This window comes from Aythya ferina (assembly GCF_964211825.1).
Source record: "Aythya ferina genome assembly, chromosome: 20".
Taxonomy (NCBI): Eukaryota; Metazoa; Chordata; class Aves; order Anseriformes; family Anatidae; genus Aythya; species Aythya ferina.
This window is the reverse complement of record NC_140318.1, coordinates 3367872-3394165: the sequence shown is the minus strand read 5'-3', so window position 1 is coordinate 3394165 and position 26294 is coordinate 3367872. Positions and strand designations below refer to the sequence as shown.

The 26294-nt window shown below is 46.9% G+C and overlaps 2 protein-coding genes and 1 long non-coding RNA gene across 6 annotated transcripts; 2 read left to right on the top strand and 1 right to left on the bottom strand.

The window, feature by feature from the left end:
* Positions 1 to 1194: 1194 nt before the first annotated feature.
* BBLN (bublin coiled coil protein) lies at positions 1195 to 4298 on the top strand (the record flags this gene model as incomplete). Its single annotated transcript, XM_084494322.1, has 2 exons — positions 1195 to 1303; positions 3932 to 4298. The coding sequence occupies 2 exons, from the start codon at positions 1195 to 1197 to the stop codon at positions 4123 to 4125; spliced, it is 303 nt and encodes a 100-aa protein (XP_084350448.1). The 3' UTR covers positions 4126 to 4298.
* Positions 3838 to 25029, bottom strand: CIZ1 (CDKN1A interacting zinc finger protein 1). Of its 4 annotated transcripts, XM_084493887.1 has the most exons (17): positions 24894 to 25029; positions 24391 to 24527; positions 22173 to 22294; positions 19550 to 19716; positions 18696 to 18831; positions 17735 to 17795; positions 14993 to 15066; positions 14532 to 14611; positions 13279 to 13461; positions 12822 to 12952; positions 11920 to 12004; positions 11220 to 11333; positions 10719 to 10895; positions 9994 to 10063; positions 8783 to 8904; positions 5627 to 6170; positions 3838 to 5304 (listed from the first exon to the last, which is right to left on the bottom strand). In XM_084493887.1, the coding sequence occupies exons 2-17, from the start codon at positions 24498 to 24500 to the stop codon at positions 5288 to 5290; spliced, it is 2193 nt and encodes a 730-aa protein (XP_084350013.1). In that variant the 5' UTR covers positions 24501 to 24527; positions 24894 to 25029; the 3' UTR covers positions 3838 to 5287. The 4 variants fall into 4 exon arrangements, with proteins under 4 accessions (XP_084350013.1, XP_084350011.1, XP_084350014.1 ...); XM_084493885.1 differs by lacking the exon at positions 3838 to 5304 and having other exon boundaries at positions 5422 to 6170; XM_084493888.1 differs by lacking the exon at positions 3838 to 5304 and having other exon boundaries at positions 5422 to 6107.
* Positions 24947 to 26294, top strand: LOC311421686. Its single transcript, XR_014684957.1, has 2 exons — positions 24947 to 25057; positions 25324 to 26294. It is a non-coding gene; the product is annotated as an uncharacterized lncRNA (long non-coding RNA).

Below are 26294 nucleotides of genomic sequence, written 5' to 3'. Positions count from 1 at the left end.
CGCTGAGGTAAAAGGGAGGAGAAAAAGGAACCAGGTTCAAAGCCGCCCCAAGCGGGCGTGGGGGCTTTGTGTGAGTGCTGAGGGAGTTGCTGGTGGTACAGCGACGCGGCCCGGCGTCCTAGCGGTAATTATTTAATCCGGGCTCGCTGAGAAGACGCCAAATTATAAGGTGGAAGTGAAATACCGTGTTCTCTGAGGGCACGTTCTGCCCGGCGGGGTTGCTGTCTGTGACCTGCAGGTACCCGCAGTGTAAACGCAACACTTTACATTGTGGGTCATCCCGTTTTCCATTACAGTCACAGTATTCATTATATTAACGTGCAGTTCCCCTGCCTAGGGCACAGCACGGGGCCCAGCTTGGCATGGGTGCCTCTACAGAAAGGAAAAGAGCTGGTTGTGATGTCAAATGAGGACATAACCTTATCTTTCTTCTTCACCCCAGATACCCTCTTAATTACAGAGTCTTCGAACTGGGCTTGAGCTGTTTAACTTAATGCTCTAATTCCGAGTTATTTCCATCCCAGTGACATCTCTCCCGGGGATGAAAAATTTCTCCAGTGATTAGATTTCCTGAGGCTGCGTGAAGTATGACGGATAGCGTGTCAAGGACAAGGAAAGACAAAGCGAGCTCGTGCTTTTGGGGCAGAGGAGATGCAAAGGTGACCCGGGGCTGGTGCAAACCACCCAGCAGCCACGCAGAACTGGTGACAGGAGCAGGGTGCACGGCTGCAGCGGGGAGCTCGGCAGCACTGGCATCTGTCTGCTGCAGCCACGGCACTGTGAGACGCTCTGTCTGCAGGAGGTGCAGGCCTGATCACACAAATAATAAGTTTTCTTGAGGGGAAAAAATCACGGGATGGCGATGGTGGTCCCAGAGACCAACTTTATTTTGCGTTCAAATGCATTTTGCGGTGGTTATGGATTGGAAGACCTTGAGGGAGCGAAGACACTGCAAGGCGAGGCAACAGCTTCACGCTGGAAGTTCATTTGGGGAAAACACCCAGGGAAAAAAAGCACAAAAACCGCACACAGCGTGCGGGGGCAGACCTCCCCGCTAGCTGCCCGCCCCGTCCACCCCGCCCGCCCCGCACAACGCTAACCACAAACTTTACCCGGCTCCTGGCGTGACGCGGGGGGAACGCAGCGCTCCCATTGGCCGCCGGCCGCCCCGCCCCCGGGCATGGCAGCGCGGCGATGGCGGGACCCAACGCGGAGCCGCCCGCACCGCTGGGCCCCCCGGGGCGGGACGGCGAGGACGGGGCTGGGGACGGGGACGGGGACGGGGACGGCTTCGGGGAGGAAGGTGAGGAGGAGGAGGAGGAGGAGGAGGAGGAGGAGGAGGAGGAGGAGGGAGGAGGAAGCCTTTCAAGGGCACATTGCCACTGTTGAAAATGGTGAAGAGCTGAGTGTCGCTCTCCCAGACAAGGGGTACAAGCTGGGATATGGGAGGTGCTGCTGAAATGTGGGAAGAAAATTCCTCACGGTGGGGGTGACGGGGCTCTGGGACAGGAGTCCCAAAGAGGCTGTGGGGTCTCCTGCTCTGGAGACATTCAGAACCCAACCTGGACGTGTTCCTGCGTGACCTGATCGACGTGATCCCGCTCCGGCAGATGGGACAAGATGATCTATCGAGGTCCTTTCCAATCCCTGACACTCTGATTCCCAAAAGACCCTTTGGTTTCCAGATGAGACCTGCATTGGTGAGCCTCGTAGCTGTGGCTGGGACCCTCCTGCACTGACAGGAGGTCGTTTCTGAGCTGTGATACCCCAAGAGTTGTCACCGCTCTGCATCATCCCCCAGTGATTTGTGAGTAGATGTGGTGGAGACAGTCACCAAATCTGATCCGCATCCAGCCTCTCCATTAAGTGTTCTGCTGGTTTATCACCACTGGGGTTTTGTGTGCTGTAGCTGGTCATAAAGATCTGTAGATATTTCCTGGTTCAGTTGTGCTGAGGCTGTGGATCACTTCTGTGACCTTAAATAGGGAACGTGGTTGGTTTTTGGTAACTGTTCCTGTTATAATGCACAGCAGGAAACAACGTGAATAGCCATACTCCTGGTCAACACCTTCATTAGAGGAGGTGGCTAATTTTCCTTAAACAAAGCTTGCAACTAGCAGAAGTCAATCAAATAAAATGTTTTTACTTTTTTTTTCCCGCTTCCAAGAGCAGCACAACTGAAATGGCCTTTTCTAAAGCTCTAGGCACTGAGAGTAATTAGGTTCCTGCTGTGATTACAGCCTTCTTGCCCAAGCTGTTGAATAATGTTAGTTGTCAGAACGAGCTGTTGTATCTGCTCGGCATCTTGTTAATTGGAACACGGAGCACCACGCGCAGATCAAATCCTGCATTGAGCTCAGGAGCTCTGTAACTCAGGGACATTTGGGGGCCTGGGGCCAGCAGCGCCATGGGGTGCTGATGCAGAGTCCCACTGCCCTGTGTTCACCACCCTAAACACGCCCCGAGCTGCAGCGTGGGCTCTCCCTGGCATCACCCCTCTGCCTCCCAGGAACACCCAGTGTCCTGCTGGCACTGGCAGCGCCTGAGCTTGCTGTGCTGGGCTCCGGGCACCCTGCCTGTATGAGTGCCTGGGCTCATCAGCTGAGTGGGGCAAAGCTGGGCTCGTGAGGCTGGGGGATTTCAGCATGGCTTCACCTTCATCCCTAGGAACTTGCCTCCCCTTCTCTGTATCCCTCGTTGGCTCAGAGCACCGCTCCAGCTAGGTGCTGCGTGGGTCATGCTTGGCTCTGGTGCTCTCCCAGCTGCTCAGAGAGAAGAGCCAGCGCCAGGCGGTGAGCTGTGGGCTCGTCCCACCCATGCAGGCCTCCTTCCCCGCGCCCTGCCCACGATCCTCACAAACCTCACCTCCCCGGGTCACAGCTTGCTGCCTGCCTCCCTGCGTTCACTCAGCCTGTGCAGTTTCAGGAAGGAACAAAACCGGTGCTCCCCGGGGGCCCCTGCAAGCCAGGGTTTCAGCCAGTGCTAAACTGGCAGTTCCTAAGTAATGTGTCAGCAGAAGTTTTATCTCAGCTGGTTTTCCAGTTTGGCTTTTGGGTGTTCTCTAGGGCTGTGTGAGTAGTGCTTGGCACAATGCGAAAGCAAGGGTTTCATGGCAGCAGCACAGGCTGTCAGCTGATTAGCGCTGTTCATATGCATCACTGTGAAATGCCACTGTACCAAAACTAACGCTTCCGCACTTGAAACAAGTGTTTTAAATAAGAAACTAACAAGAAACCCATCTATTAGGATTACTTTGAATTAGTTTGGATTTAACTCAAATTACCCAAAGCTTTAATGGGGTGCGAAAACGCTGCGGTTGGACATGGTGCTTCACACTTACCTCCCTTTGGAAAGGATGGTGGCACTACCAGCACCCCTGGGGCTCGGCCCTGCTCCTGCCGCCGCAGTGGCAGTGATGTTGTGGCAGTGTGAACCCACCCAGGCCCTCCTGAGTCACATCCCAGCCTGGGAACCTTAGACAAGTAATTTACAGAACGTAAACACTTGGGCACGCTGCCAGCGTGCCTGCATCCTCATCAGGAAAGATGAGCCCTAGGGCAGCTATAAAGGCTAACTCATCCTTGGGATTTATTTGGTCCCGTTGCAGTGGGGATCACCACATACTAGCAGGCAGCCTGGGCTCAGCTGTTTATGCACGAGATCAAAGGCTGCCAGCTATGCCCAGAACGGGTCTGGGCTGCTTACAGGTAACGTGCCTTTGATCTTGTTACCAGTTCTCCAGCTTCCCGTTGGTTTCATTTGACCAGTGAATTCAATACCTGGAGGATTCAGTTGCATCGTACTTGACCCACCCAGGGGCAGATAAGAACCAAAATGCTGTGGGCACGTTTTGCAAAAGCTTTTACTGCTTTCACCGACTGCAGCGACAACGTACTTGCATCGTTCAGTCTCTTATTTCCCTTCCTTTTAGAATATGCAGCAATAAACTCCATGCTGGACCAGATCAACTCCTGCTTGGATCACCTGGAGGAGAAGAATGATTATCTACACGCCTGCTTGAAGGAACTGCTGGAGTCCAACCGCCAGACCCGCCTGGAGTTCCAGCAGCAGAGCGAGCAGCAGAACATGGAAGCTGACATGCAGGGACCACAGCCTCCTGTCTAGTGGGCTGGCCCCACACTTTCCGTCTCTAAGGACATTTACCGGTCACTGGTTTCACATAAAAGCTGAATAGATGAGGTTCCTTCTGCCCATTACTTGTTCCTTCCCGTGGTAGTGTCCTGCCATTCGCCTCCACGTTCTGTTTTCCTTTAGCTGGGTAACAGGTGCAGAAGCACGTGGGTGGGTGTAGGAGCGTGGTTCTTTTCTCCCCCCGGCACTGCCACTCGGTTAAAGCTGGTTGTAGGAAGCCTGATGCCATGCAGGTTGGTTGCAAGCAAGCTCTCGTCACAAAGAGGAAAAATGATGCCTGGTGTTTTGCGCTGTTGTATCCGAGTGAGGAACGTTATGGCTCTAGTCTCTTCCCTCACAGAGCACAGTAGGCAGGGGCTGTCCTGACTCCAGGCTCGCCCCTAGGGGTAATCTGGCACAGACAGGAGCCTTAGGCCATCTCCTGCCTTGAACTACGGCTTCACCATTATTCAGTGTAAGAAATATCGTCAGACACTCCCAGATAACTGCACTTTTCTATCCCCCTCCAAGCAGATAAGCTACTGGGGTGATGTTTTTGACTCTTAATTTAATTGGAAGCTGCCTAACTCCTTGAGCTGCCATTAAGGACTTGGGCTTTAGAGCCAGAGCAGCAGGGTTAGTCCCCACTGCAGCATCAGCTTTGGGAACAAAGAGACGGGGCTCTGCCTGCCGTGGGATGGGGGCAGAGCCCTGCCTGTACATTTTGACAGGAGTACTCGTGAGCATTGTGGTTTGAGACTTTGCGATCGTGTCCGGATGGCCTGGAGCCAGCACAGTGAAGCAAGTCTTACTGTTCTACTTCTGTAGAGTTAAAAGAGGTTTTTGAAAGTTAAAGAAGTTATAAGAAATCTGTTTTATTAAAATCAGTTTGAAACAAAATTTGTTCCTGAGTCTCCGCTATGAGAACAGACTGTATTAAGCCTTGTAGTATTAACAAATGACCGAGATGTACATTCTTGCCTAGCTTAGGACACAGTGCTGGTCCAAGAGTGCGCATCTGTGAAAGAAAACCCTTCTGAGGAGCAGAATTGGGCACGCACAGCCTCCCAAGAAATACACTTCTCTGCCTGGAAAGGAAGCAGAGAGGAACTACAAACGATTCTTAGTGGAAAAAAAAAATCTGTATCCATCTACTTCATGAGCCATATCCCCCTATGAAAAAAAGAAAAATCACATTACTTTCTTCTTTTAGGTTCAACAATCCAAGCCTCAGTCTTTCCATGTAATTGTAGTATCCCAACTATACAAGTAATAATCAACACCATCCCGTATTAGACACGCTAAAGCCAGGCTTATTTTATTCTTAAAATAAAAACAGCAGTAAAGTTGAAGGTTTTGCTCTATTAAAAGACTCCGAAAATAAACATTTCCAGCAAATATCATATGTAAAGGGCTCTCCCTTTAAGGCCACTCTATCTGGGTTTGCGCCTAGAAGAGCGTCTGCACCCAGCAGAGGTAAGACTGGCTGCCTCACCTTTGGCTAGGGAGGAAGGCTCTGCTGCTGCCTCCTGACCTGCGTGTGTTGCCTCTTTCTGTCCTAACCCCCCTTCGCTCCCTGGATCCTGGCAGTTGTCTGTGCCTTCCCTTTGCCCGGCTGCATTGGCTTCCTCCTCCTCGGACGCAGCATGTCCCAACAACTCCCCCGCGGCGCTGGTCTCTTCAGGGGGTGGGAAATGGGCACTAGTGGTAGCGGACTTGCTCTCCTCCTGCAGGTTTTCTTCTTCTACAACCGCGATTCCACACGTGTCATCAGTCATGCTGGCGAGGCTTTTGCCCTCTGCTACAGAGGTGGCCAGCTCACCCTCACCCTCTGGACACCTTGAAGTTTGTTCTTGCGGTGCTGACAGCTCTGTACCCTCCTTGTCTAGCCCATGATCAGCATCCGTCTTCTTGCCGGTATCTACTGCTGTAGCAGGAGGCTGTTTCTGATCATCCAGCAATTGGGAGCTGGAGCCCTGGGAATGCAAAGGAGCCTCGGGGTAGGCAGCTGTGGCACGATGCCTTGCTGCCTTGTATCTCTGTAAACATAAATAAACCAACGTGAGAGACGAGCCCAGCCCAGCCACTGTCCCTGCAGCGAGAAGCTGGTCCAGGAAAACCTGTACAAAAACAATGGTGAGTGACAGCTAGGATCTGCAGGGGCACACACCCTGTCTCAGCAGCTCTCCTGGCCTGGCTGCTGAGGCTTTCAAGCAGAGAAGGGTCAGCTCCTGTCAGAAAAAGTGGTGATATTAAAAACTTCATGACTAAATGCTGAGTGACTGCATGGCACACGTGTGGCTCCTGAGACAAAAATAACGTTTTGGTAACTGTTAATATCAGTCAGACTCAGGACTTGGTAGATAACGATAGTGCAAGTGACAGCTCTTGCTCCAGCTAATGGCACGTACCCCAGCTCCATGAGGCTACGCGCTGCCCTGACCTAGAGAGGAGCGGTTTCATGGTCAACAGCCACAGCAAGACTTAAACTAAAAGCTTACGAGTTTTCATTCTGCTGATACAACCTCTGCTATCAGTGAAATTGTTGGTAGGAACACTAAGATACCAAGAATATCCTCTTGTTACAAGGTACTGAAGTTGTCTACAGAATAAAGGTAAGCATGTTGACAGTAAAATGACTCGTTGACGCTAGCTACCATGGTGAGCCAGTAGAGGTCTGTAAAGAGACTGAGATGGCTACTAGCCATTTTCAAGCCTGGTTTTCTGAAAAACAGTGACTCTCTGTAGCTAGCTAACATGCAGCAGGAATCTGGTCTTCCAAGTCCCAGACACAGCATGAGCTAAGGGAATGAAACAAAGCTCCCTTTCCGCAGCAGCTCCCCCCACCACATAACTGTCAGCTTTCTGCTGAAAGGTCCCTTGAACTTGCACTAGCATTAGACCTGACGATTTCACAAAATTATTTTCAGCACGTTGGCTTTCACCAGTCTAAGCAGTGCTCTGTAGTCTGCAGTGTGAAATTACAGCATGCCAGGCAGGCAGCTTTACATTTTCATTTCGTGTATCGTCGCAGGTTTGTTCTTTCCCTGCTCTCAAATAGTGGAATACATGTAATATTATAATGCAATGGAGCTAGATCAGTCAAGTCAAATGTTGTACCCAAACGTAATCAAGCGCAAGTGTGCCAGTTTGTTTTCAAAGTGATGCTGTAAACTGCCTCACAGCAGACAATTCTCTGCTTTGAAATCCTTTGTTAGCCTACTCTGATGAGAATACTCCAGAAATTGGAAATGATTTAACTCAGACTGTGATGCAGCCAAGCAGACTAGCTATCTGCCTGCAGATATTGAAGGCTGGACTTCTGCCACAAATAATCCCTCCAGGTCACTCTGGTGTCCATTTGAAAAGCGTCTGATTTCAGCTTTTAAATGGGCCAGAAGGGAGGCATACACGCTGCTGCTGCAGTTTCACTCTATGCCGATCTAAAATAAGCCAGGAAAGCTGCAAGGCCAACTCCTTCATTCCAGAAATGACTAGCTGCAGGGGTGGGAGAGGATGAGCAACCCTCAAGGAACAGCTGTAGTGTTCTCTTGCTACTTGCCTTTCCAAATCCACAGCTCTAAGTGCTGGCTTCTGCAGCAACCCCACCCCTGCTGGATGCCACAGTGGTTGATGGGGAATCGTTAACTTCTCTGACAATTAGCAAAAAAACACTAAGATGCAGCAACAGCTGGATACATCTGTGGTAGGGAAACAGCTTTTGGGTACTGGCAGAGGACATGGTCAGTGTGGGAACCTTCCCTCTTTCCAGATTCAGGGAATGCTGCTCTGCTATGCAGGCAGTGGTCAAAGGGAGAGGGCAGAGCCAGTGCAAGTCCTGCATACCTCCCACGAGGAACTAATCCAGGCCCCTAGCATGTCAAAAAGGACAGAACAACGGAGGCAGATTCCAGGCCAGCCCAGTAGGGAAAGCTTCTGGATATGAAAGCAGCAAGGGGCAATGCTGCGGCTTTAGGTGGAGCCTAAGGAACAGCATCAGCTGGCAGAGCTTTGTGCTAAGGAGTTTTCTAGGAAGGTGGAGCAGACAGACCGACTGACTTCCTGCTGCAGGCTGACCCTGGGGACCAAACACTCTTGTAGTCCATCACGGTGTGCTGTGATGCTCAATTTCAATATTTCTAAGGTGAATATCTGATTTTACCAGGCCCCTTCATGGATGAATCACCTTCAATTTCGGCTAAAGGAGCTGTTTCTGTAGTCACTGCAGTATTCCATGAAAAGATGCACACGCATCAACCTTCTTTAAAATGAGCAGCCTCTTTCTGTCTCTGTTCTTTCCCCATTTTGACCCACCTGTAATCTGTCTAACAAGGAAAAGAGGAGGCCTAGACTCAACAACAGACTCCACAGGTTCAGCAAACAGAGCAGACACTCTGAGGAAGATTTCCAGCCAGAAACGGGCAACAAGATGACAGCAGCAGTAGCTAGGAAAACAGGACTGGACTGGTTTTAGATCTAAAGGGGTGAATGGGAGACAAGCACAGAGCACACCAGGAGAAAGCTGTGGCACAACGGACACCAAGGATGATGGAAATGAACTGAGGACAAGACAGCTAATGGGGTGGATTCACTGAAGAGACACGCACAGGGGTAACAAATGCCAGGCCATGCAATCGCCAAAGGGTCTAACCTGAAAGTTCTCAAAATGCATCAGGGACTTGCAGTGTGCGAGCCGGGCAGCAGAGTCGCTATGGTAGAATTTGTGACACAGCCTGCAGAGGTAACCTGCGACGGGGACCAGAAAATCCAGGCCTGCGAAACGGGAGGGGAAGGGAAATCACAGATCACATTGAATGGAACTCAAAATAATGAAAGTATGTTAAAAGGGAAATTAAAGGAGGGGAGGGGAGAAGAAGAAGGAAAATTGGAAAGCTTTGCTTCTGTTAATCAGGGGTTTTGCAAGATGACTTGCTGAATATCTTGTCTTACCATGGAATGGCTGTGTGCTTGATATTCAGAGAGAAATCTGGCTGCCAGAGCAAAGAAACTACACAGAGCATTAAGGGGAAAAAAAGAAAAAAGAATACAATGGAAAACTACAGAGAACATGTGATCTAATGTAATGGGATCAAACCAAGCAGAAGACAGCAGGCGCGCAAGAGGAACACGCAGAGAACATTCACAGCATGAATCATTATTCCATCTGCCACACGATAGTGGAAGGTTACAGCGATATGGAAGATTGGTGTAAACAGCGCTCTCCTTGGGCACAAAACAGCCTCTGCAGAGCTGCCCTCTTCGCAACACAAGTGGCCGTTAGAGGTTTGAAGTCAGAATTGCTTACAGGGTGGGGACAAGACACAGCCATCTGGAGGCAACGCTGCCCACCAGTCCAGCAACGTGTCTGAATAACCACTAGGTAGAGCGTGGGGGTTCTCAAGCAGAGGAAACATGCACAGTTTGGGCTCTGGCAGAGAGCTCGATACTGTCAGTACTGCTCAGTATCTCTGTACAAGCTGCATTTGTCCTGGAAAGCATTCTAATCAATACGCTTTCAGGCTCCATCTTTCCAGAGCATCCCTCGTTTGCCACCTAGCTTATTCGCCTACCCTATTTGCTCCATTTCCTGCCTTGTTAAGGTATCTGGCTCTCACCCTTTCTTCCTCAAAGGGAACGACAGCTGACAAACGTCGATCACATCCTTACATTTTATCACAGTACAAGAGAGCAACTTGGCATTGTCTCCAGGCAGCAGTGACCTGCACCAGTCTGATGCAGATGCTGAAGCAATATGGCCGAAGAATTCATTACAGCAGTGGACAGAGACCATCCTCCCTTACAGTTACAGCATGCGGCCGTAGAAAGCTCTGTGGGCCTTAGTGTTCAACTGTGCTCGCTTACCATAGGCTGTGTCTGGACAATACTTCTCACTTCCTTCGTAATCCTCCAAAGACACTTCCTTCAGCCCAGTCTGGAAACCAAAAGAACGTTAGTGCCTAGCCAATATTTATGCCAGTTCCCTTCTCGGGACCTTACATTTTTCTGGTAAGCTTGGGAGTAAAACAGATGATTCATACACCAGAGACGGAGTTGCACAGCATATGCTTAGGGCCAGATACAAACCCCAATGTCAGGAGGCCATTTTATCGCGAGGGTTAAAAACACCCCTTACACATCAAAGTCTGAAGTAGCTTAGCCATGTTCCTCCTCTTGGTAACAGCTCTCTACTGGGAAAACGGTATTTATCAAGATAAACCTCCACACATATGTTTGCTATGAGACCAAGCTGCTGCTGGGCTATTCAAAGAGACTATGTCAACGTCTTTGACAGAAATTTGTTCCCTTGAAAACACATCGCTTATGCTCCTCAACAACAAGGTAATGTTTGAAGGCACCAGTAGGAGCTGTACAGCACAGCAGAAACACCCTTCTGCATCCCATCCATCGTGCCCAATTCTCCTCTGCACTGTCCTGTGCTCTGTTCAGGGCCCTCACCCTCCTGCTGTAGGGTGCAAGGTTGACTAGACTCTCTAAACCCTGAGCTCAAGCAGACAAGACCGAATAAGTCACAGGAGCCCACCGCAGATTCTCAGATAGATCAGTCCTTCTCCATTTGCATGGCATACCTGCTTGGCAGCAGAATCCTCATTCTCTACCAGCACTACATCAAGGTCATCTTCATCCTCACCAATTCCTTCCTCTTCCTCCTCCTCCTCATCATCTTCAAAACAGCCAACAGCATCCACTGTGATCAACTCCTCTGAATCTTCTGGGCTGCCCAACTCCTTTTCTCCCATTCTCACCTGTCAGGTACAGAAAAGATAGATCAACTCCGCACTCTCCATCTAACCAAGGAAGACCCTAGGCTCTGCACAGACTGGATGGGACTGCAAGAGAAGCACTAAACTGTCTTGTTTGCAGACAAGCCCAACACCTTGCCCCTTTCTCACTTAATTTCTTTAAGCTCTGACAATTGGAATCCAGACAAAGATTAAAACTGAAAATGGGGTTTGATGAACTGCATGCCTTCTTTTCATCCCTGCAGTAGTCTGAGGAGCTGAAAGTTAACCTGCTCTGTAGCTTAGCTACCTCCAATGTTGTGCAGCTCTCCACTCAGGCAGTATTACCTCTTTGGCTTTCTGTTTGTGCTCAGGGGATTTCATATGTTCCACAAACTTGCGAGGGGTCTTGAAGTGGCGGCTGCAGACAGTACAGAAAGGACGAAGAGAGCGTTTGGCCAGCTATCGAAAGAAGAATGAGAAGATCTAGTAAGCCACGAGAAGCCACTGAAAAAATGCAGATAAATCTTTGGCAACAGACACACAGACCTGCATCTAAAACAGGGAGACCACAAAAAAGCGTCTTATTTTCAAGAAAAAGGGCTTGCTAGCTCCTACCTGCCAAAACAGTGGAAAATATGCAGAGCAAAACGTGTTTTGTAAGAGGTGTTGTGGAATTTTTTCCCTAGGAGCCAACAAATACACACATAATAAATACAGTGACCTGCCTAAATTTTAGCTTGAAAACTGATGAGGTAAAAACAGTAGGTCCTTTCTGAATATTTATTCAGAAAAGTCAAGAATCAAAACCACCTGAAGCACCTCTAATACTGACACAGCACGGTAACTGGAAGTTCAACCCATACTGGTGTTCACAGGCAGCAGGTAGCACAGTAGTGCCTTCAGACAGTGAGAGCGTTACTGGCAGAACTTTCTGTGCATTTCTCCACTCCAATCACCTCTCCCTTGCTGCTTGGGGAGCAGGAGCTGCTAGACACTTCCACTCAATCCCCACAAAAGGTCAGTACAAAGATGACATGGCTGTTACCTTGTGTTCCTGGGTCCTGCGATGTTTGATAAGATCCCCGGTGAAGTGTATCTGACAAGTGTTACACCACCGCTGCTGGGTCTCTCTGAAGTGACAATGGATATATCTGTAAGTCACACCTTTTTACACTCTCCATGGAGTACTGCAATTTGCAATCTGTTCTCAGCCTTATTTTCCTCAGCATTCCTATCTTCACAGGCTTGGATTTATCTTCTCCCCTTCCCAGCCCCTTACATCGCAGGCATAGCTCATGCTGACACAAAGGCACCAGTTAGAACAAGTCTCCAATCTGATCTGCTGTATTAAAAACTGCACACCAGGTCCAAAACACCTTCTTTTCTCCACAGGTTGTTTAGCTTGGAGAAGAGAGGGCTCAGGAGAGATCTTATTGTACTTAACAATTACCTTAAAGGAGATTGTGGTGAGGTGGGGATCAGGCTCTTCTCTCAAGCACCAAGTGGTAAGACGAGGGAAAATGGCCTCAAGTTGTGCCAGGGGAGGTTTAGGTTGGGTATTAGGAGAAATTTCTTTACTGAAAAGGTTGTGTGGCATTGATATAGGCTGAACAGGGAAATGGTTGAATCACCATCCCTGGAAGAAACATTTTTCAAGAAACATGCAATCTAGAGCTTAGTGGTAGACTTTAGTACTAGGTTAAAGGTTGGACTAGATGATCTTAGAGGTCTTTTCCAATCTGAATGAATCTATGATTCTATCAAAATTCACACTGGTATCCTTTAAAAAGAAGGAAGGAAGATGCCTGAAGCAGATTAAGGCACCAGAAACCAGAGGGAGTTTGTACATTATCCTAGAATACAGAGGCATCCTCATGCCCCGAGGAATTTTGAAACTTGTGTAGGTCCTTGTTCAGGTTGTGTTCTCTACTTCAGACCAACACTCACCCATCTTTCTCTGCCAGCAACTTCTGCTCCTTCACCATAGGCAGTAGTGAAACAAAACAAACGTTGCTCATGTGCTGAATCTCCCCAAGGCGCTGCTGGTGCTGAATTCCAGCCATGTGGGATTGGAAATTCTAAGAGAAGGTTAGGAGAAAGATCCATTTAAATGTATTCAAAAGACGGCAAATAATAGGTATGAGCTATGCTTTCCATTCTCTTGACTGCTATATAACAATGAAATGGTATAAAAGCTTAAGAGCATGGCTGCCTGTGGATCCACCCACATTCGTTCCCTAGCAGGTTGCCTGCCAGCTCCTCAGAAGAGGTTTACTTTATCCGCACGCCTGTCATCATTTTTTCTGTTCCTCTGGCTAACAAGTCTCCTGCTGCACCCATGGCAGCTGGCCATCGAATTCATTTCTCTTGACAGTCCACCCGAGTCAGACCTGCGGATTTATACCTGCTGACTGCAGCAGTTGGTCTTGCAGATATAACAGTAGAATTTAAGGACCGATTCAGGGCTGGGGTCAGCTGTGCCCACCTCGCAGGTCCAGTGCCCTGGTTTTAGAGCTGTTGTACTGATAGCTCTGCTCTCGCTGCTCTGCTGGATAGTTACTTTCAGTGAACCTCCAGAGCTCAACACCTGCCAAAAGAAAGAATCAAGACTAAATCCAATATCTCAGTAGAAGACACTAAAAATTACACCTGTTTTTTAGATGTGACCTAAGCTCTCTGTCCCTTACGAAAGTACATTTAAGCTTGAATTCACAGGAGGCTGATAAGAAAGACACATACACTCCTTCTCCCAGCACTGTCAGATCAACAGTTCCTGTGTCATGGTAGCAGGCCTACTAATACAGATGGCTGTTTCTACAGCCTCTAGACACTGTGTGATCCAGTCACTGGAGAAGAACAACGAGCAATATTGGGTGGTCCCTCGGTAAGGGACACTCTCAGCTCATGCCTTCCTGCAGGACAAAAGGCAGCTCAGAACCACACCTGACAGAGGAAAAAACTCATACATGGGCAGGATGATATATTTGACCACATTTTTAAGCCTCAAATGTCTTCGGTTACGGAAGACTCAAGTCTGACTCACACCATGCGTTAAATCTTGTCTGCTTTCACAGATTTACACCGTAAAAGAGATGGTTTAATGTCTAGCACGTGGGCAAGGTAAATCACATTAAAAAAAAGGCTCTCAGGTTGCTGGCTTCACTCACCTCAGTTTTTCCTAGATGTCTTTCAGAAGCATAGACTCTCACTATCTGCTCAAGCCTGCTGTGATGGCAAGTCCCACAGCAGCTGCATCTTTCCTACCATCACCCAATTTTCTTATGTCTGTTCTTCAGCAACAAAAGGTGTATTTTTAGCTATGTCCCTTTAATATATAGGTTTTTCAATGGCTTTTTCAATTCAACTTTCCTTCTTACCATATGAGCACTGAACTCTTAGCCAAGCCTAGCATCCACAAACAGGCAGCAATAGGGAAGGTACAGGCTAGCAGAGGTACAAAAGCAGCAAGTCAGAGCAGACTGTGCACTAATTGCAGACATATTATGCCTTATTGCTAGGGACGACAGCTTACAGCAGGAGACAGAGCTCCAGACGTGGGTGCCATCTGGTTCCCAGTGGCAACAGGCATCTCCGGGATGGAGGGGGAGGTTGTATGTTCTATAGCACCCCAGCCTGCTTGGAGTGGTGTCTGCTTACCTCAGGAGCTTTTGGTTCCTCAGAGAATTTCCTCTCTTTAGAGAGATCTTCAGCTGCGTACTCCTTTACATTGTCTGTACCTAGGGACAGAGAGTCTTTTCAGCTGTCTTAAATCAAAATAGCAATGACAGAAAAAAAGAAAGCAGCAGGTGAAGTCAGGGAGCTTTCCTCACAGTGCTGCTGGCCATAAGCCCAGCATACAAACCTTTCTCCATATAAATCCTTATTAAAGAGGGAAACTCTTCCCATAATTTGCATTTGCTAGGCAACAGTAACAGAACAGTTTTTAGGGGACTATGTTTGGATTTGGTTCCTACATTTTCTCCTCCTTTCCCCATCCAGTACGACTGGAGAGGAGGGCATTTCTGAAGAGACTCACAGGATCCACGGTTGCCGACAGTTAAGTGCAATTCCAGAAAGGCGTGCCCTAAACGTGCAAATCACAGTGCTCAGCAACTCACCATCAGCTTGGCCATGGGTGCTCGACTCTTCCTTGCTGCCTGCTGCATCCTCTAATGCAGACTCTTCAGTCACACTTCAGGGATATCAAGAGAACAACCTTATTTGCCATGTTAAAGACCAAGAGATCAAGAAAACACACCGAGGCATGGGCTGGGGTCTAAGCTACCACACTCTCCACTAAACCCCCCTAATCAATAAGCTACTGGAAGTGTATTTCAGGCAGGGATTCAGCAGAAATAAGTGAAAGCAATGCGGAAATAAATGAAAACAATGGAGAGTGATCATTCTAGAAGAGGTTCAGAAACAGCAGCCAAATAGACTGGACGAGAAAGTTACAAATGATTCTTTGGATCACCGCCCTCTCCTACTTGAGGCCTGCAGAGAAATCAGCTCATACAGGAAATATTCTTAGTAAGGACTCTCAGAGTTCGTTCCTTTGATCGGTGACCTGCAGTGAAACTGCAGAGCCTGGACATCCCTCCAGGTTGCTCTGTGCATGAGAGAACAGAGAGGTTCTCAATTACAGCTTACAGGGATTTCATCATAACAGCCTGTTCTATTTCTATCAGTCGTGCTTTATTCCAGAGTCCCTACAGTTCCTCTTTTGGGGGAAGTAGAGCTGTCCAGGACACAAATCAGAGGACTTTGCTTTGTTTTCTTTGGTACTATTGATCTACTAAGGTGAAAAAGATCCCGGGGAGACTGCTGAGAAAAAATGGCTGACTTGCAGAGGACACTCACTGTACTTCACAATGCTTTTCCCCATCTCCCATTTTTTCCATCAGGACTAACACCTTCACCATGGCTTGAATGCCTTCTCCCTCAGGCCAGCCTGATACCCCACCTGCCAGGATCCTGCTGCCAATATGGGACAGCACATTCTGCACAGGCAAGAACGCAGACTGCGCAGGTACTGAATCCTGTGATCCAAACACACACCCCCCACATAATTTATCAGATTGATAAGTGAAAATGTAACTGGGTTATACGGCTATAAATATGCAGCAGGGTTTGGGCAGTGCAAACATGATGAAAACAAGAGTGGCTGGCATTAACATTATTTGTCAAGTGCTGCCAACAGGCTCAACACTATACCACACACAGATGGTGACAGCACTCCAGGGCAAGGGTTTGCAGCCTAAACTGCAAATCTAGGGAGCAATCTAGGGGAGCAAAAGCCATCACAAGCAGGAGCTAAGGAGGAAATGCTATTATATGGATACTTGTCAGGCCATGCTAGAAGAACTGGGTGTTCAAGGAGGATTTGAAGATGAGTGCTTTCTGCACTGGAATGAGGATGTTGTTCCAGGCATACAGATGGCACAGAGGAGAAAAAGCAGAAGTGGGAAAAACCTGAAATGAAGAAGGAGGCTGGTATTCCTGGCCAGAGGGAAATGGAACGATGAAACAAGAAAAAAAAAAGTGTGACACTAATGGAGGGAGACTATTCTCATCTGCGGAGGGCAATATGAGAATGGTAAACCATTTTTTTTCGGAGAGCTATCATCTATTCATTAAAAGTAAACAGAAACACTTTAAAAAAAGCTGAAGAATGATCTATTTAACTAAACACCAGCCATAAGTTATGCATCAAATCTGGCAGTCCCTAGCTACTGCTTAGGAGAGGATTTTCCTAATACCAGGTTTGCTGCAGTACTCACACTTGATTTTTTTTTTTTGAGTATATGTAACAGGACTTTGATTAATACCCTACTAAATATTAATGTAATTAAAATTAAATTAGCTTTGGCAAACAGATTAACAAAACATATGCTCAAATGCATTTGACTTAGCTTTAATTTAATTTATTCACTTTCTTGCTAATTTGCAGTCCATAATTCACAATGGTCCCTGCTCACATAATATTTATCAGTCTTTAATGTTTTACATGATGGAAGTATTATCAGAACATCAAAGTAATCCTGGAATATTCTCCCTAAAGCTAGCCATTAATCTCTAATCTACAGATGGGAAACAGAGAGGTGAGGAAACTTGTCCGAAACCACGCGGTGAATTGTTAACAGGGAAGATAAGAGGACCCAGGAGCCCTGACTCATAGTCATTAACATATGTCAGAGAATTCTCAAATCAATGCCTCCAGAAATCTTTATTCACTTCCTCCTCTTCTCCCCCCCGCACCAGCTCACAGTGACAGTTCTGGGAGAGGCACAGCACCATGCAGATGGCACAGTGCTCTGTAACGTGCCTTCCCACTAGATGGCAATGCAGCCTTGCCTGTGCCTTCCTGCACCCTCCAGAGAGGCAGGGAGTGCCAAGATCAGCCTGCAACGGCCAGCTCGCCTGTGTGCTGCACAGCCCTTGCGGATAATAGGATTGCCTTTGTTTATTTTTACCTAACAGACAGGGATACTGGCAAAGACGATCTTTGCAGAAGGGTTACAGAACTCAACGCCCATGAATATGGGCTCAGATACCAGGGAGTACTGGTTCTTTTCCCTTTCTCATTCCACAAAATAAACCATCCTCTCCTATATGCCCACTCTACCTAACATATCCCAAAGCTTTCTTCTCTGCTGATACCTGACTGCTCAGTTCTCTTTTTGGCAGTTAGGCAAGAGGTTTAGAGAAATATATCATCCCGGATCTCAGCAGGCATCATGAGATTTTCACAATCATTTGAAATACCTCCTGACTGCCAGTACAGTACTGCCCCAAATTAGACAATACCTGACAATACCTCTAAAGCCTGTAACTATTTCGATACCCCATTCAATAAATACCTCTTCAGTCTTTTTGCTGCAGGCTCAGCGTTCAACACGGATTCTGTTGGAGTTCTTGGTCCTGCAGGAACACAGAAGATCTCCTTAGCAAAGCAACCCATGGCACCACAAGCACATTCCCTAACTGAATGGTCAGTACCAAAAAAAATCCCCGCTAATTTAGAGCAAATAATACTGTACACTTGCTTATTCTGAATTTGGGAATTGTAGTGACAAGGTTAGATAATTCAAGAAATTCATGACCTAAGAGATCTGCATTTTATTGCAGATGTCAGTAAGAGGTGTGGTCCAGAAAGAAATCCATGCTTACATCTACTAACTGGGTCTTAGTCCTACACATAGATGACAAGAGCCCAGACCACTGGAACATTAACCTATGTCAAGTGGCACAGCCATCCGACAGCAACCATTTACTCAGGTAACTTTCCCCACCACATACACACTGGCCACAACCTCACCATGTTCCTGCATTTTTGAGTATGCAGAAAGAATATGTCTACTTCAGTATTGTACAGACACTGCAAGAGATTCAGTGCCAGTTTCAGTTCTGACCAGTGGAGCACTCACTCAACTCATCTTTTCCTTAAGCAAGTTGATTGGGACTGCTTCTGCTTCATGTTTGTAACTCCATGAGATGTTTGATTCAGCATGAGTAAAGCAATGTGGAAGTTTTAATTTCAAACCAGTTCTCTTTTCTCCACATCTCAAATGGAGCTCATTGTCGAGATGAATTCTGAGAGGTTTTCATGCAAGAGATATGGAGCTGGCTTACAACTACCAAGAATATCCAGATAAAAAGTATATATAAAAAGCACCAAAAGCAGAAGGTGCAACAAATGATTTAGGTATTTACAATTAGAGTAAAACATAAGGCTAAAGACATCCCATGTCTTTGCTGCAGGAATAGCCATGAGGAGTTTATTGTCTGGAAGCATTTGTTTCACTACAGGCTCCCTCTTACCTGTGGATGGAGAGTTGTTGTTCTGCTCTGACCCTGCTTGCACTTCCTCCGGGATTTCCATTTTCTCATCACCTTGTGTCTGAGATGAAGAACCTGCATCTAGTTCCCGCTTCCTGTCGGGGACCCTCTGGAAGTCCTGCAACAGGCAGAGAGTCTCTAGAGAAAGGACAGTCCAAGTGTGGAAGTCTACTTTATCCAACAGAATGGGATCAAATATGCAAAAGCTTATCTAAGAGGAGGAGAAGTACCAGGTCAATTAATCCAAAACCAACTTCCAGGACACAGAGGTCTTAATGGTGGAAGGTGAGAATGTTCGTTTTTTTTTCTAGCATTTTCCAAAATACTAAATTTTTTTTGGAAATTAAGTTTTACGAAATCCTCATGACCAGATATAATTCTGACCTTAAAAAGGAAAAACAGCTCAAAGAGGCAAAGTGACATGTCCATGGCAGCAGCAGGTCATTTGGGAACACCAAACTGCTCTGAAAGGCTGAAGGGGTAGAAACTCTGGCCTCTGTAAAGCAAAGTACTCAGCCAGGATTTCTTTTACTGTCATTACTTTGAAGTTGGTACCTCTAAATTCTCCTTCTATTTTATATCTAAACTCTTGTGCTATGAGGAACTCTCTGTCCTGGGCAAGAACAGACAGAAGACTTTAGCCTCAAAAATGTAAATATGGGCCACAGGAACTTTAGGGATGGGCTTCTTTCTTCATTTCTTTGTCAGCAGTATGGTGCAAAAATAGTTTTCACTGTAAAGTTCTGTCCTTTTTGCTCTTTACCTGTAATACAGTCAACCACTGTGAGTGGAAAAGGAGCACAAAGCTCGTAAGCAGTTGGGAACTACAAGCTCACCTTGCGAAACATCCGGTTCTGCCGCTGGAAGGGAAGGCTGGGGAAGCCCAGGCGAGTCGGCTTTAATGAGACCCCAACAGGTGGCGGCCCTAGGAGGGAATGTCTTGTAGCCTGAGGAAAAAACTGCTGCAGTGCTGGGGCTGTCATGTTAAATCCACGCAAGTTTCCTACAAATGCAAATACACAGCACATCACCACCCTGAGGTATGCAAAATAGAGAGAAAATCTTCCCCCATCCCGTACAAGCAACAGGGAGAGAAGGGAAGGGCTCTTTCACGCAAGACACTGGACTGCTCTGGGTGCCATATGAATGTTCTATGCTCTACCCTTTTTAGTCCCCATAGAACAATTTGATGTGATAGCAACTATTACTATATATTGGGCTCTTTAATTACAATTGTCACTGCAGGCTAAGATCATTAGAGCAATTATCTGATCCAAGCACACCAGTGCTTGTGTTCGCAAGAAAACAAGTCTCGTTTTACAGAAATTCTCTGTAAAAAAAGAAAAATTCATCCCACATTTGTGCAGCTGGCAGCTCACGCCATACCATGGATGCTATTTAACACTGGCCAGCAACTGCATTTCATTTAAAACAACACTGGACTTTTCAAACAGAGATTTGACAGTCTTCTCTGCCACCTGGTTATCAAGCAAGCTCAACATGTCAAGCTAAACTGAGACACTTGAGATGTTGCCATTTCCAATTATAATGCTCTGCTTTCTGAACAGTTCTCTTCAGCATCCACAGACCATTAACAGTCTCAACAGTCCCTTCCAAAGGCGGTCCCCCATTTCAGGAGATAAGGGAATGGAAGTGTACAAATGCCTCAGCCACACCCTGAGAAGCTGTCTACCATTCTGGGAACCTGGACTTATACTGCAATTTTTTACTTCGCACTTGAGTAAGTGCATATTCCAACTGCTGAGCTGTTAAAACAGCCCAGAGAAGACTGGAGACAGGCACCCAAAAATCTGAAGTCAAGCTGCATTGCTTAAAGCCTGGAACACAACAGGGAGCACACCCTATGTTTGCCTTCAAAAGTAATCTAATCTCGTATTACCTATCATAAATAATCTCTTACTGTAAAAATATGTAGCTGCATTAAAAAAAAAACAAAAAACACACCTATAAGGCAAGAAATTATCTCCTGGTCTTGCTTTAGTACCTGTAAAGGACCATGCATACATTTCAAAGTATTTATTTTTCTTCCTAATCCCACTGCTGAAGTGGAATGCAGGCAATAAATTATTTATGCTGGTGTTTCCCAGGTACAGAAATACCACAGCACCAGATATTCTTACACGTAACCCAAATGTGAAAATGACCCAAAAAAATTCAGATCCCTACGAAGGGCCACAACAAACATCACATCTGTACTGCATGTTACCAGTGGCTAGCTGGTACAGGGTAAGGAAAGAGAAGTCACAATGCAACTCAGCATATAGAGGTGAAAAGAGGGACAACACTAAAACAAAGTGCCATAGAGTGTTCATTAATAAACCTTCTCCTGCTCTCATATCTCATTTGCCTCAGGTCCTTGGCATACTATTTGAATACGACTTCTCAATAAGAGGTTTTACTTTAGAGAAAAGGCCAGACTACGCTAACATTAAATGTATCAGAAAGGAGAATGACTGACTGTGCTTTAGTCAGTCAATTTTCCCCTGACACAAATATATGCATCAATCTCCAGAATGTGTTTTTTTCTTCATTACTGCTCGTTTCCCTACAACCTGACACAGGACTGTAGAGAGCCACTGGGGTCACTAGAGAGCCCTCTTGCTAAATGGGCAAGAGAACAAAAGGCAAGTTAACAACATGCAGAATAAATCTATTGTCTTCACATCAGGGCACAATTCACAAACGAGAGAAAAATTCTAAGCTTTAACCTAAACTAGTAATATTAGAACTGTCCCAGGTAAAGATGTTCTATGTTGAAAACACATATCAGGTATTTATTCCTAATATCTTTATGGTAGCAATGCTCTTAATTAAGGCAGCACCATAAATTTGTTTTGAAAATATATCAAAAATCCACTTCTGGAAATACAATGATGTTGCCCAATCCCAGTGATATTACCCACCATGTCAGTCATTTCAGGGAATCAAAATTCCACACAACAATTGAAACCCAAACCATTTTTCACCACAATATGCTTTATTTGTTTGTATTCCACTAAGCTTGGACAAAGACAAGCATCTACTTTTGCAAACGAGGTTAGTGTAATGTAACAGACAATGAAATAAATTGGTTAAGCGTCCCATATGAGACAAATAATAAAAAATATAAGTATTTTCTCTGAATATATTGGTGGAAAAATATTCTTTCCACCAAGTCTAAGAGGGAAGGTGTTTCCAATGCACATATTTAATATTAACCTGATAGCTTCTAGTGCTATTCCCAGTTGTGAACGCTTAGGCACATGGGATTTTCATCAACTGAAGAACCTCTGTGATGTGTTCTATGGACAAATTTGAAGAGGAAAAAAAAGATGATAAAGAGAAATGCCAAATACAAAGACAGCAATGGTTCAGCAAGAAATAGCCATACTATGGTTTCAGTCTACAAAGGGTGATTAAATAACTCCAGTAAGAAAGCGTCTCCCATAACGACAGTACCTTGCATCTGTTGCATGAGTAAGGCCCGCTGAAGCATAGGATTGGCATTGAGTAGCGATGGTTGATTTGTTGCACGTAAGCTCAGCATCTGTTGCTGTTGCGGTGGTGGTGGTGGCAAACCCCTGGAAAAGAAGGTATTAATCATAAGAATCCAATAAAATAAAAACAAAACATACCCTTCATTTTCAGAGACCTAACAAGTACAAAACGGAGGAGCAAAGAACAGCTGAAATGCTCATATACATGCATGAAAAGATACCGTACACCAGCACTGTATCCGCTTTCTTCCACTCTCCTGGAATTTCCAAAGCTGACAGATTGTCTATCAAGGAATTTGAGGTCAGAGAGAACTCCTTAGCACCAAGCCCACATAAAGCCTGTCAAGCAGCATAAAAAAAGCCCAGGAGCTGACTGCAGTTCTACAGAATTATGCAGCAGCTCCTCAGCAGAAACTAGCGATCTAGATCAGCAGCTACATTTAACAACAACAACAAAAGTTCTAAAAACCAGGGAGTTTTCTCAGTAGCTTAAAGCACATTTTCCAAAATCTATGCCTCCCACACAGAGCCAGACAGGTCACAATTGTAAATGGTGCCCCCTAACTGCAAGAACAGGACGATAAAATAAAGCACAGCCTTCGTATTTAAAACACGAGGAGGAAGAAGTGAGCTGAAAAGGACTCTCCAATCCTAAGGAGGGTGGAGCAGGCATGAGACAAAAGTCTGAAGAAACGGGCAGGCATTTCTTCAGGCGATTGCAAGGTCAGGCCCACCTCTAAAAACGACTGCTGACACAGCTAAATCTGTCAGAGGGCTGTAAACAGGTACCAACATGGATCAAAATAACCATGCTGACAAAAAACAACCCCTTGACAGATTTTACAGCAGCTAATCTTCACATTTCCTGCTCTAGATTGTTCCAGTCTCAGAGCGAAGAAATTTCTGCCAGAAAAAACATACTTTTAAAGGTACGAGATGCATCCATGCTAGCTCGCAGCCTCATATTTGCATTTTAAGGGCAGCTTTGGTTACAGTTTTAGACATACAAAAATGGAAGATTTAGGGAGATGAATATTTCTAGAACAGAAAGATTCCCACGTTTCTCTCATAACCATATGCTTTATATGGATAAAGTCTTTTTTTTTTTTTTATCATTTATTAAATAAGGAATTAACTTTGCTCTTAAATTCACATCCTCTTGCTGTGAATTTCCAGAGCATAAGGCTTTATAGAGCACAGTAACTGCAATTAAATACATCATTTCAGGGATTTTTTTTATTAGTTCAATAAATCTCAGCTCATCAGGGACAACTGCTTGAACCAAAACAGCTATTTTCTCTCTTGAATTTTTTTCAGAAAACCCTGTTTATTTTCTTTTTTAAAAAAAAAATCTGGCATACGTTTTTTGTCTTCTAACAAACAAAATGCAATTTTCTCCCCACACACGCCCCATAATGCCCAGTCATGTCCTCAGCCGTTGTGCCACTGCAGAAACAAGTTGCCTAAACAGCATCCACTAACCTCGCCCTGACCAGGAGAGAAAAAAAAACAAACAAAACACAACAAACACAACTGAAGTTCAACCACCGTCATACATTTTTTATAAAAATACAAGACGAAAGTGTGCATCTTTATTCAGCAAGGCTCGGCGAGGTGCATAGACACATTTCTGGGGGTAAAAACAGCATTTTTTTAGCGAACTCCCCGCTGGCTGAGGAGCGACCACCCCAGCGCTCCCGCTCGCTGCGAGGGCAGCCTCTTCCCTTCGGAGCATCTCGCTTTATTCGCTCAACCCCGGGGCATTTGACATCTCCCTCGGGGATTTCAGCGCCGGGAGCAGCCCTGGCAGGCTGATAACCATCTCCCAAAACGCCGGCTGAAGGGAACGGGAGGGTCACGGCAAGCACCCGCGGCCCTTGGCTCCTCACGCCTCAGCCCGACCCGCCCGGCGGCGCGGCCTCCCCACAGCGGGCTGCCGGCCCTCAGCCCTCTCCCCCCGCGGCTCCCTCCCTCAGGAATCACCCTCGTCCCCCCTCAGCACCCACAGCCCCCTCCACAACACCCCCCGGCCTCCCTCCGAGCCTCCAAGGCGTCCAGCAGCGCCCGCCCCCGCCTCCCTTTGTCGCCTTCCCCGCCGGGGGTAGGGCGAGGAGGGAGCGGAGGCGAGCGGTCCCCCGGGGCCAGGCCCTCGATCCCCGGCCTCGCGTAGCGGCGCTTACCGGCCTCCCTGCTGCGCCGGGGGATGGTGGTGGTGGTGGTGGTGCTGCTGCTGCTGGAGGAGGTGCTGGAGCTGCAGCAGCTGCTGCTGGAACTGCTGCTGGTTGAACATGGCTGGGGAGCCCCGAACGGGGCGAGCCTGAGACAAAACACGGGAGGGCGAGGGAGGCACCGGCTGCGGGGCTGGCGCCTAGCAGCCCAGCAGCCATTGAGCAGGGGAACCGCCGCCACCGCCGCTGCCGCCCATTCATTCACTGAGCCGATCCCCCCCTTCCTCCTCCTCCTCCTCCTCCTTCTTCTTTCCCCCGGGGTCATCGCAAGCAGCAGCCCGTGGAGGAGGTTTCCAAACCCCACCTCCTAAAAACACGCTCTCCCCCCCCACCCCACCTCCCCTCCTCGCCGAGCCCTCCCCGCGCCCCCCTTTCTTCCTTTACCCTTTTTTTTTTTTTTTTTTTCTTTTTTTTTTTCTCCAATTTCCCTTCTTCCCTGCCCCTCCGGCACTCACATCGCACCCCGGGGCTCTCACCGCTCCCCACCAGCCGCCTCCATCTTCCCGCCGGGGACAATAAAGCACCTGCCCGGCCCCGCTCCCCGGCCCAGCCCGGGCAGGAGGCAGCTCCTTCTGGAGGGCTGGAGGACCCAGCCGCTCCGAGAGGGCGTCCCTGCAAGGTTTGCATCACCCCCCCGGAGCCTCCTCTCACATCGCCCCGGCTTGCGACACCTCCATTTCTCGTCCCCCGCACAGAAGAGGGGTCCCCTCGGCCCTCGACAGGGGTTGGGAGGTGATGGGCACCATCTGGCCAGGGCTGGGGCAAGGGGAATTTGCAATAAGCGGCTGAAGAGGAGGAGCAGATGGTAGCCGACTACATTGCTTTTCTGCTTTTTTTTTTAATTTTTTTTTTTAACCCCCTTTTTGTTTGTTTGTTTTTTAATAGTCCAGGGGAATCTTTGGTAACCGTCTCGCTGAAGGGATGGGAGAAGAAAAAACAACCAACAGCCTCAGGCCGTTTGCTGTGGTCACATCTTGGCAAGCTTGTCATGAGAACCTGGAAGAAAAACAGGGACTTTTGCAATGTTACGCTGTGCTGTAGGCTGAGATGACTTTTCTAGCAGGTCCATCCACTTTTTTATTTATTTATTTTTGTGAGAGTTTGCAGCAAAACCCTTCCTGCGGCACTTGTTTTCTGTCAGTGGTGAATTAATTTTAAGTATGTCCAATTCACACGACCTCTGCATGAAAAAAAATATATCGTGACTGTCATTTCTTATACTAAACCTAGCAAGGGTGAAGATGCATTTCTGCTCTTTGCCATTCCAGAGAATCCATCCTGAAATAATTTACTTTCTAGTCTTATTATTCACGCCAATAAAGACTGCTTTATTCATGCTAATAAAGACTCATTAAAGGCCTCAAAATTGATTTTTAGGTGAAAGTGTTGTAAGCTGAACACAATTGCTGGTGATATACAGTTAGCATTAATAATTTTCAATGCAACAGCATATGTTTATTTTTCCTTTGGGCCTTTTTATACTGTTCTGATTTTACAATAATCAGTTTGGAGATGACCAACCGTATGAATCAATGACTGGCCATGGTAATGCCCAGAGCCGTTTATCTTGTCACAGCTGTCTGCACACAGAGAAAATGCTCTCCTGTTAAGCATTAAAGCTTAAGTATCATCACAGGGAATACATACATGGAGCAGAAAACATGTGGAATCTTTTTCTAATCATTTTGCATAATTGATCCTTTTTGCTTCTGTAATCATCCTATTACAGCGGTTACCAGTCTGTTCTGCACTGGTAAGGGAGGGATAGTTTTACGATCCTGTATATGCCTGACCAATCCCTATATTAAGCAGATACATTAAAGACAGGCTTTCTTCTGCTTTGTCCTGGACACAAA

What these genes read in the sequence shown, in the direction of transcription:
- CIZ1 (XM_084493885.1), bottom strand. Translation starts at nt 24,500, where the DNA reads ATGTTCAACCAGCAGCAGTTCCAGCAGCAGCTGCTGCAGCTCCAGCAC. An exon ending in CCAACTGCTGCAGTCAGCAG is followed by an intron (nt 12,953 to 13,278) that starts GTATAAATCCGC and finishes ACCTTCTCTTAG; the next exon opens with AATTTCCAATCCCACATGGC. An exon ending in AGGATTCTGCTGCCAAGCAG is followed by an intron (nt 10,064 to 10,718) that starts GTATGCCATGCA and finishes TTTGGTTTCCAG; the next exon opens with ACTGGGCTGAAGGAAGTGTC.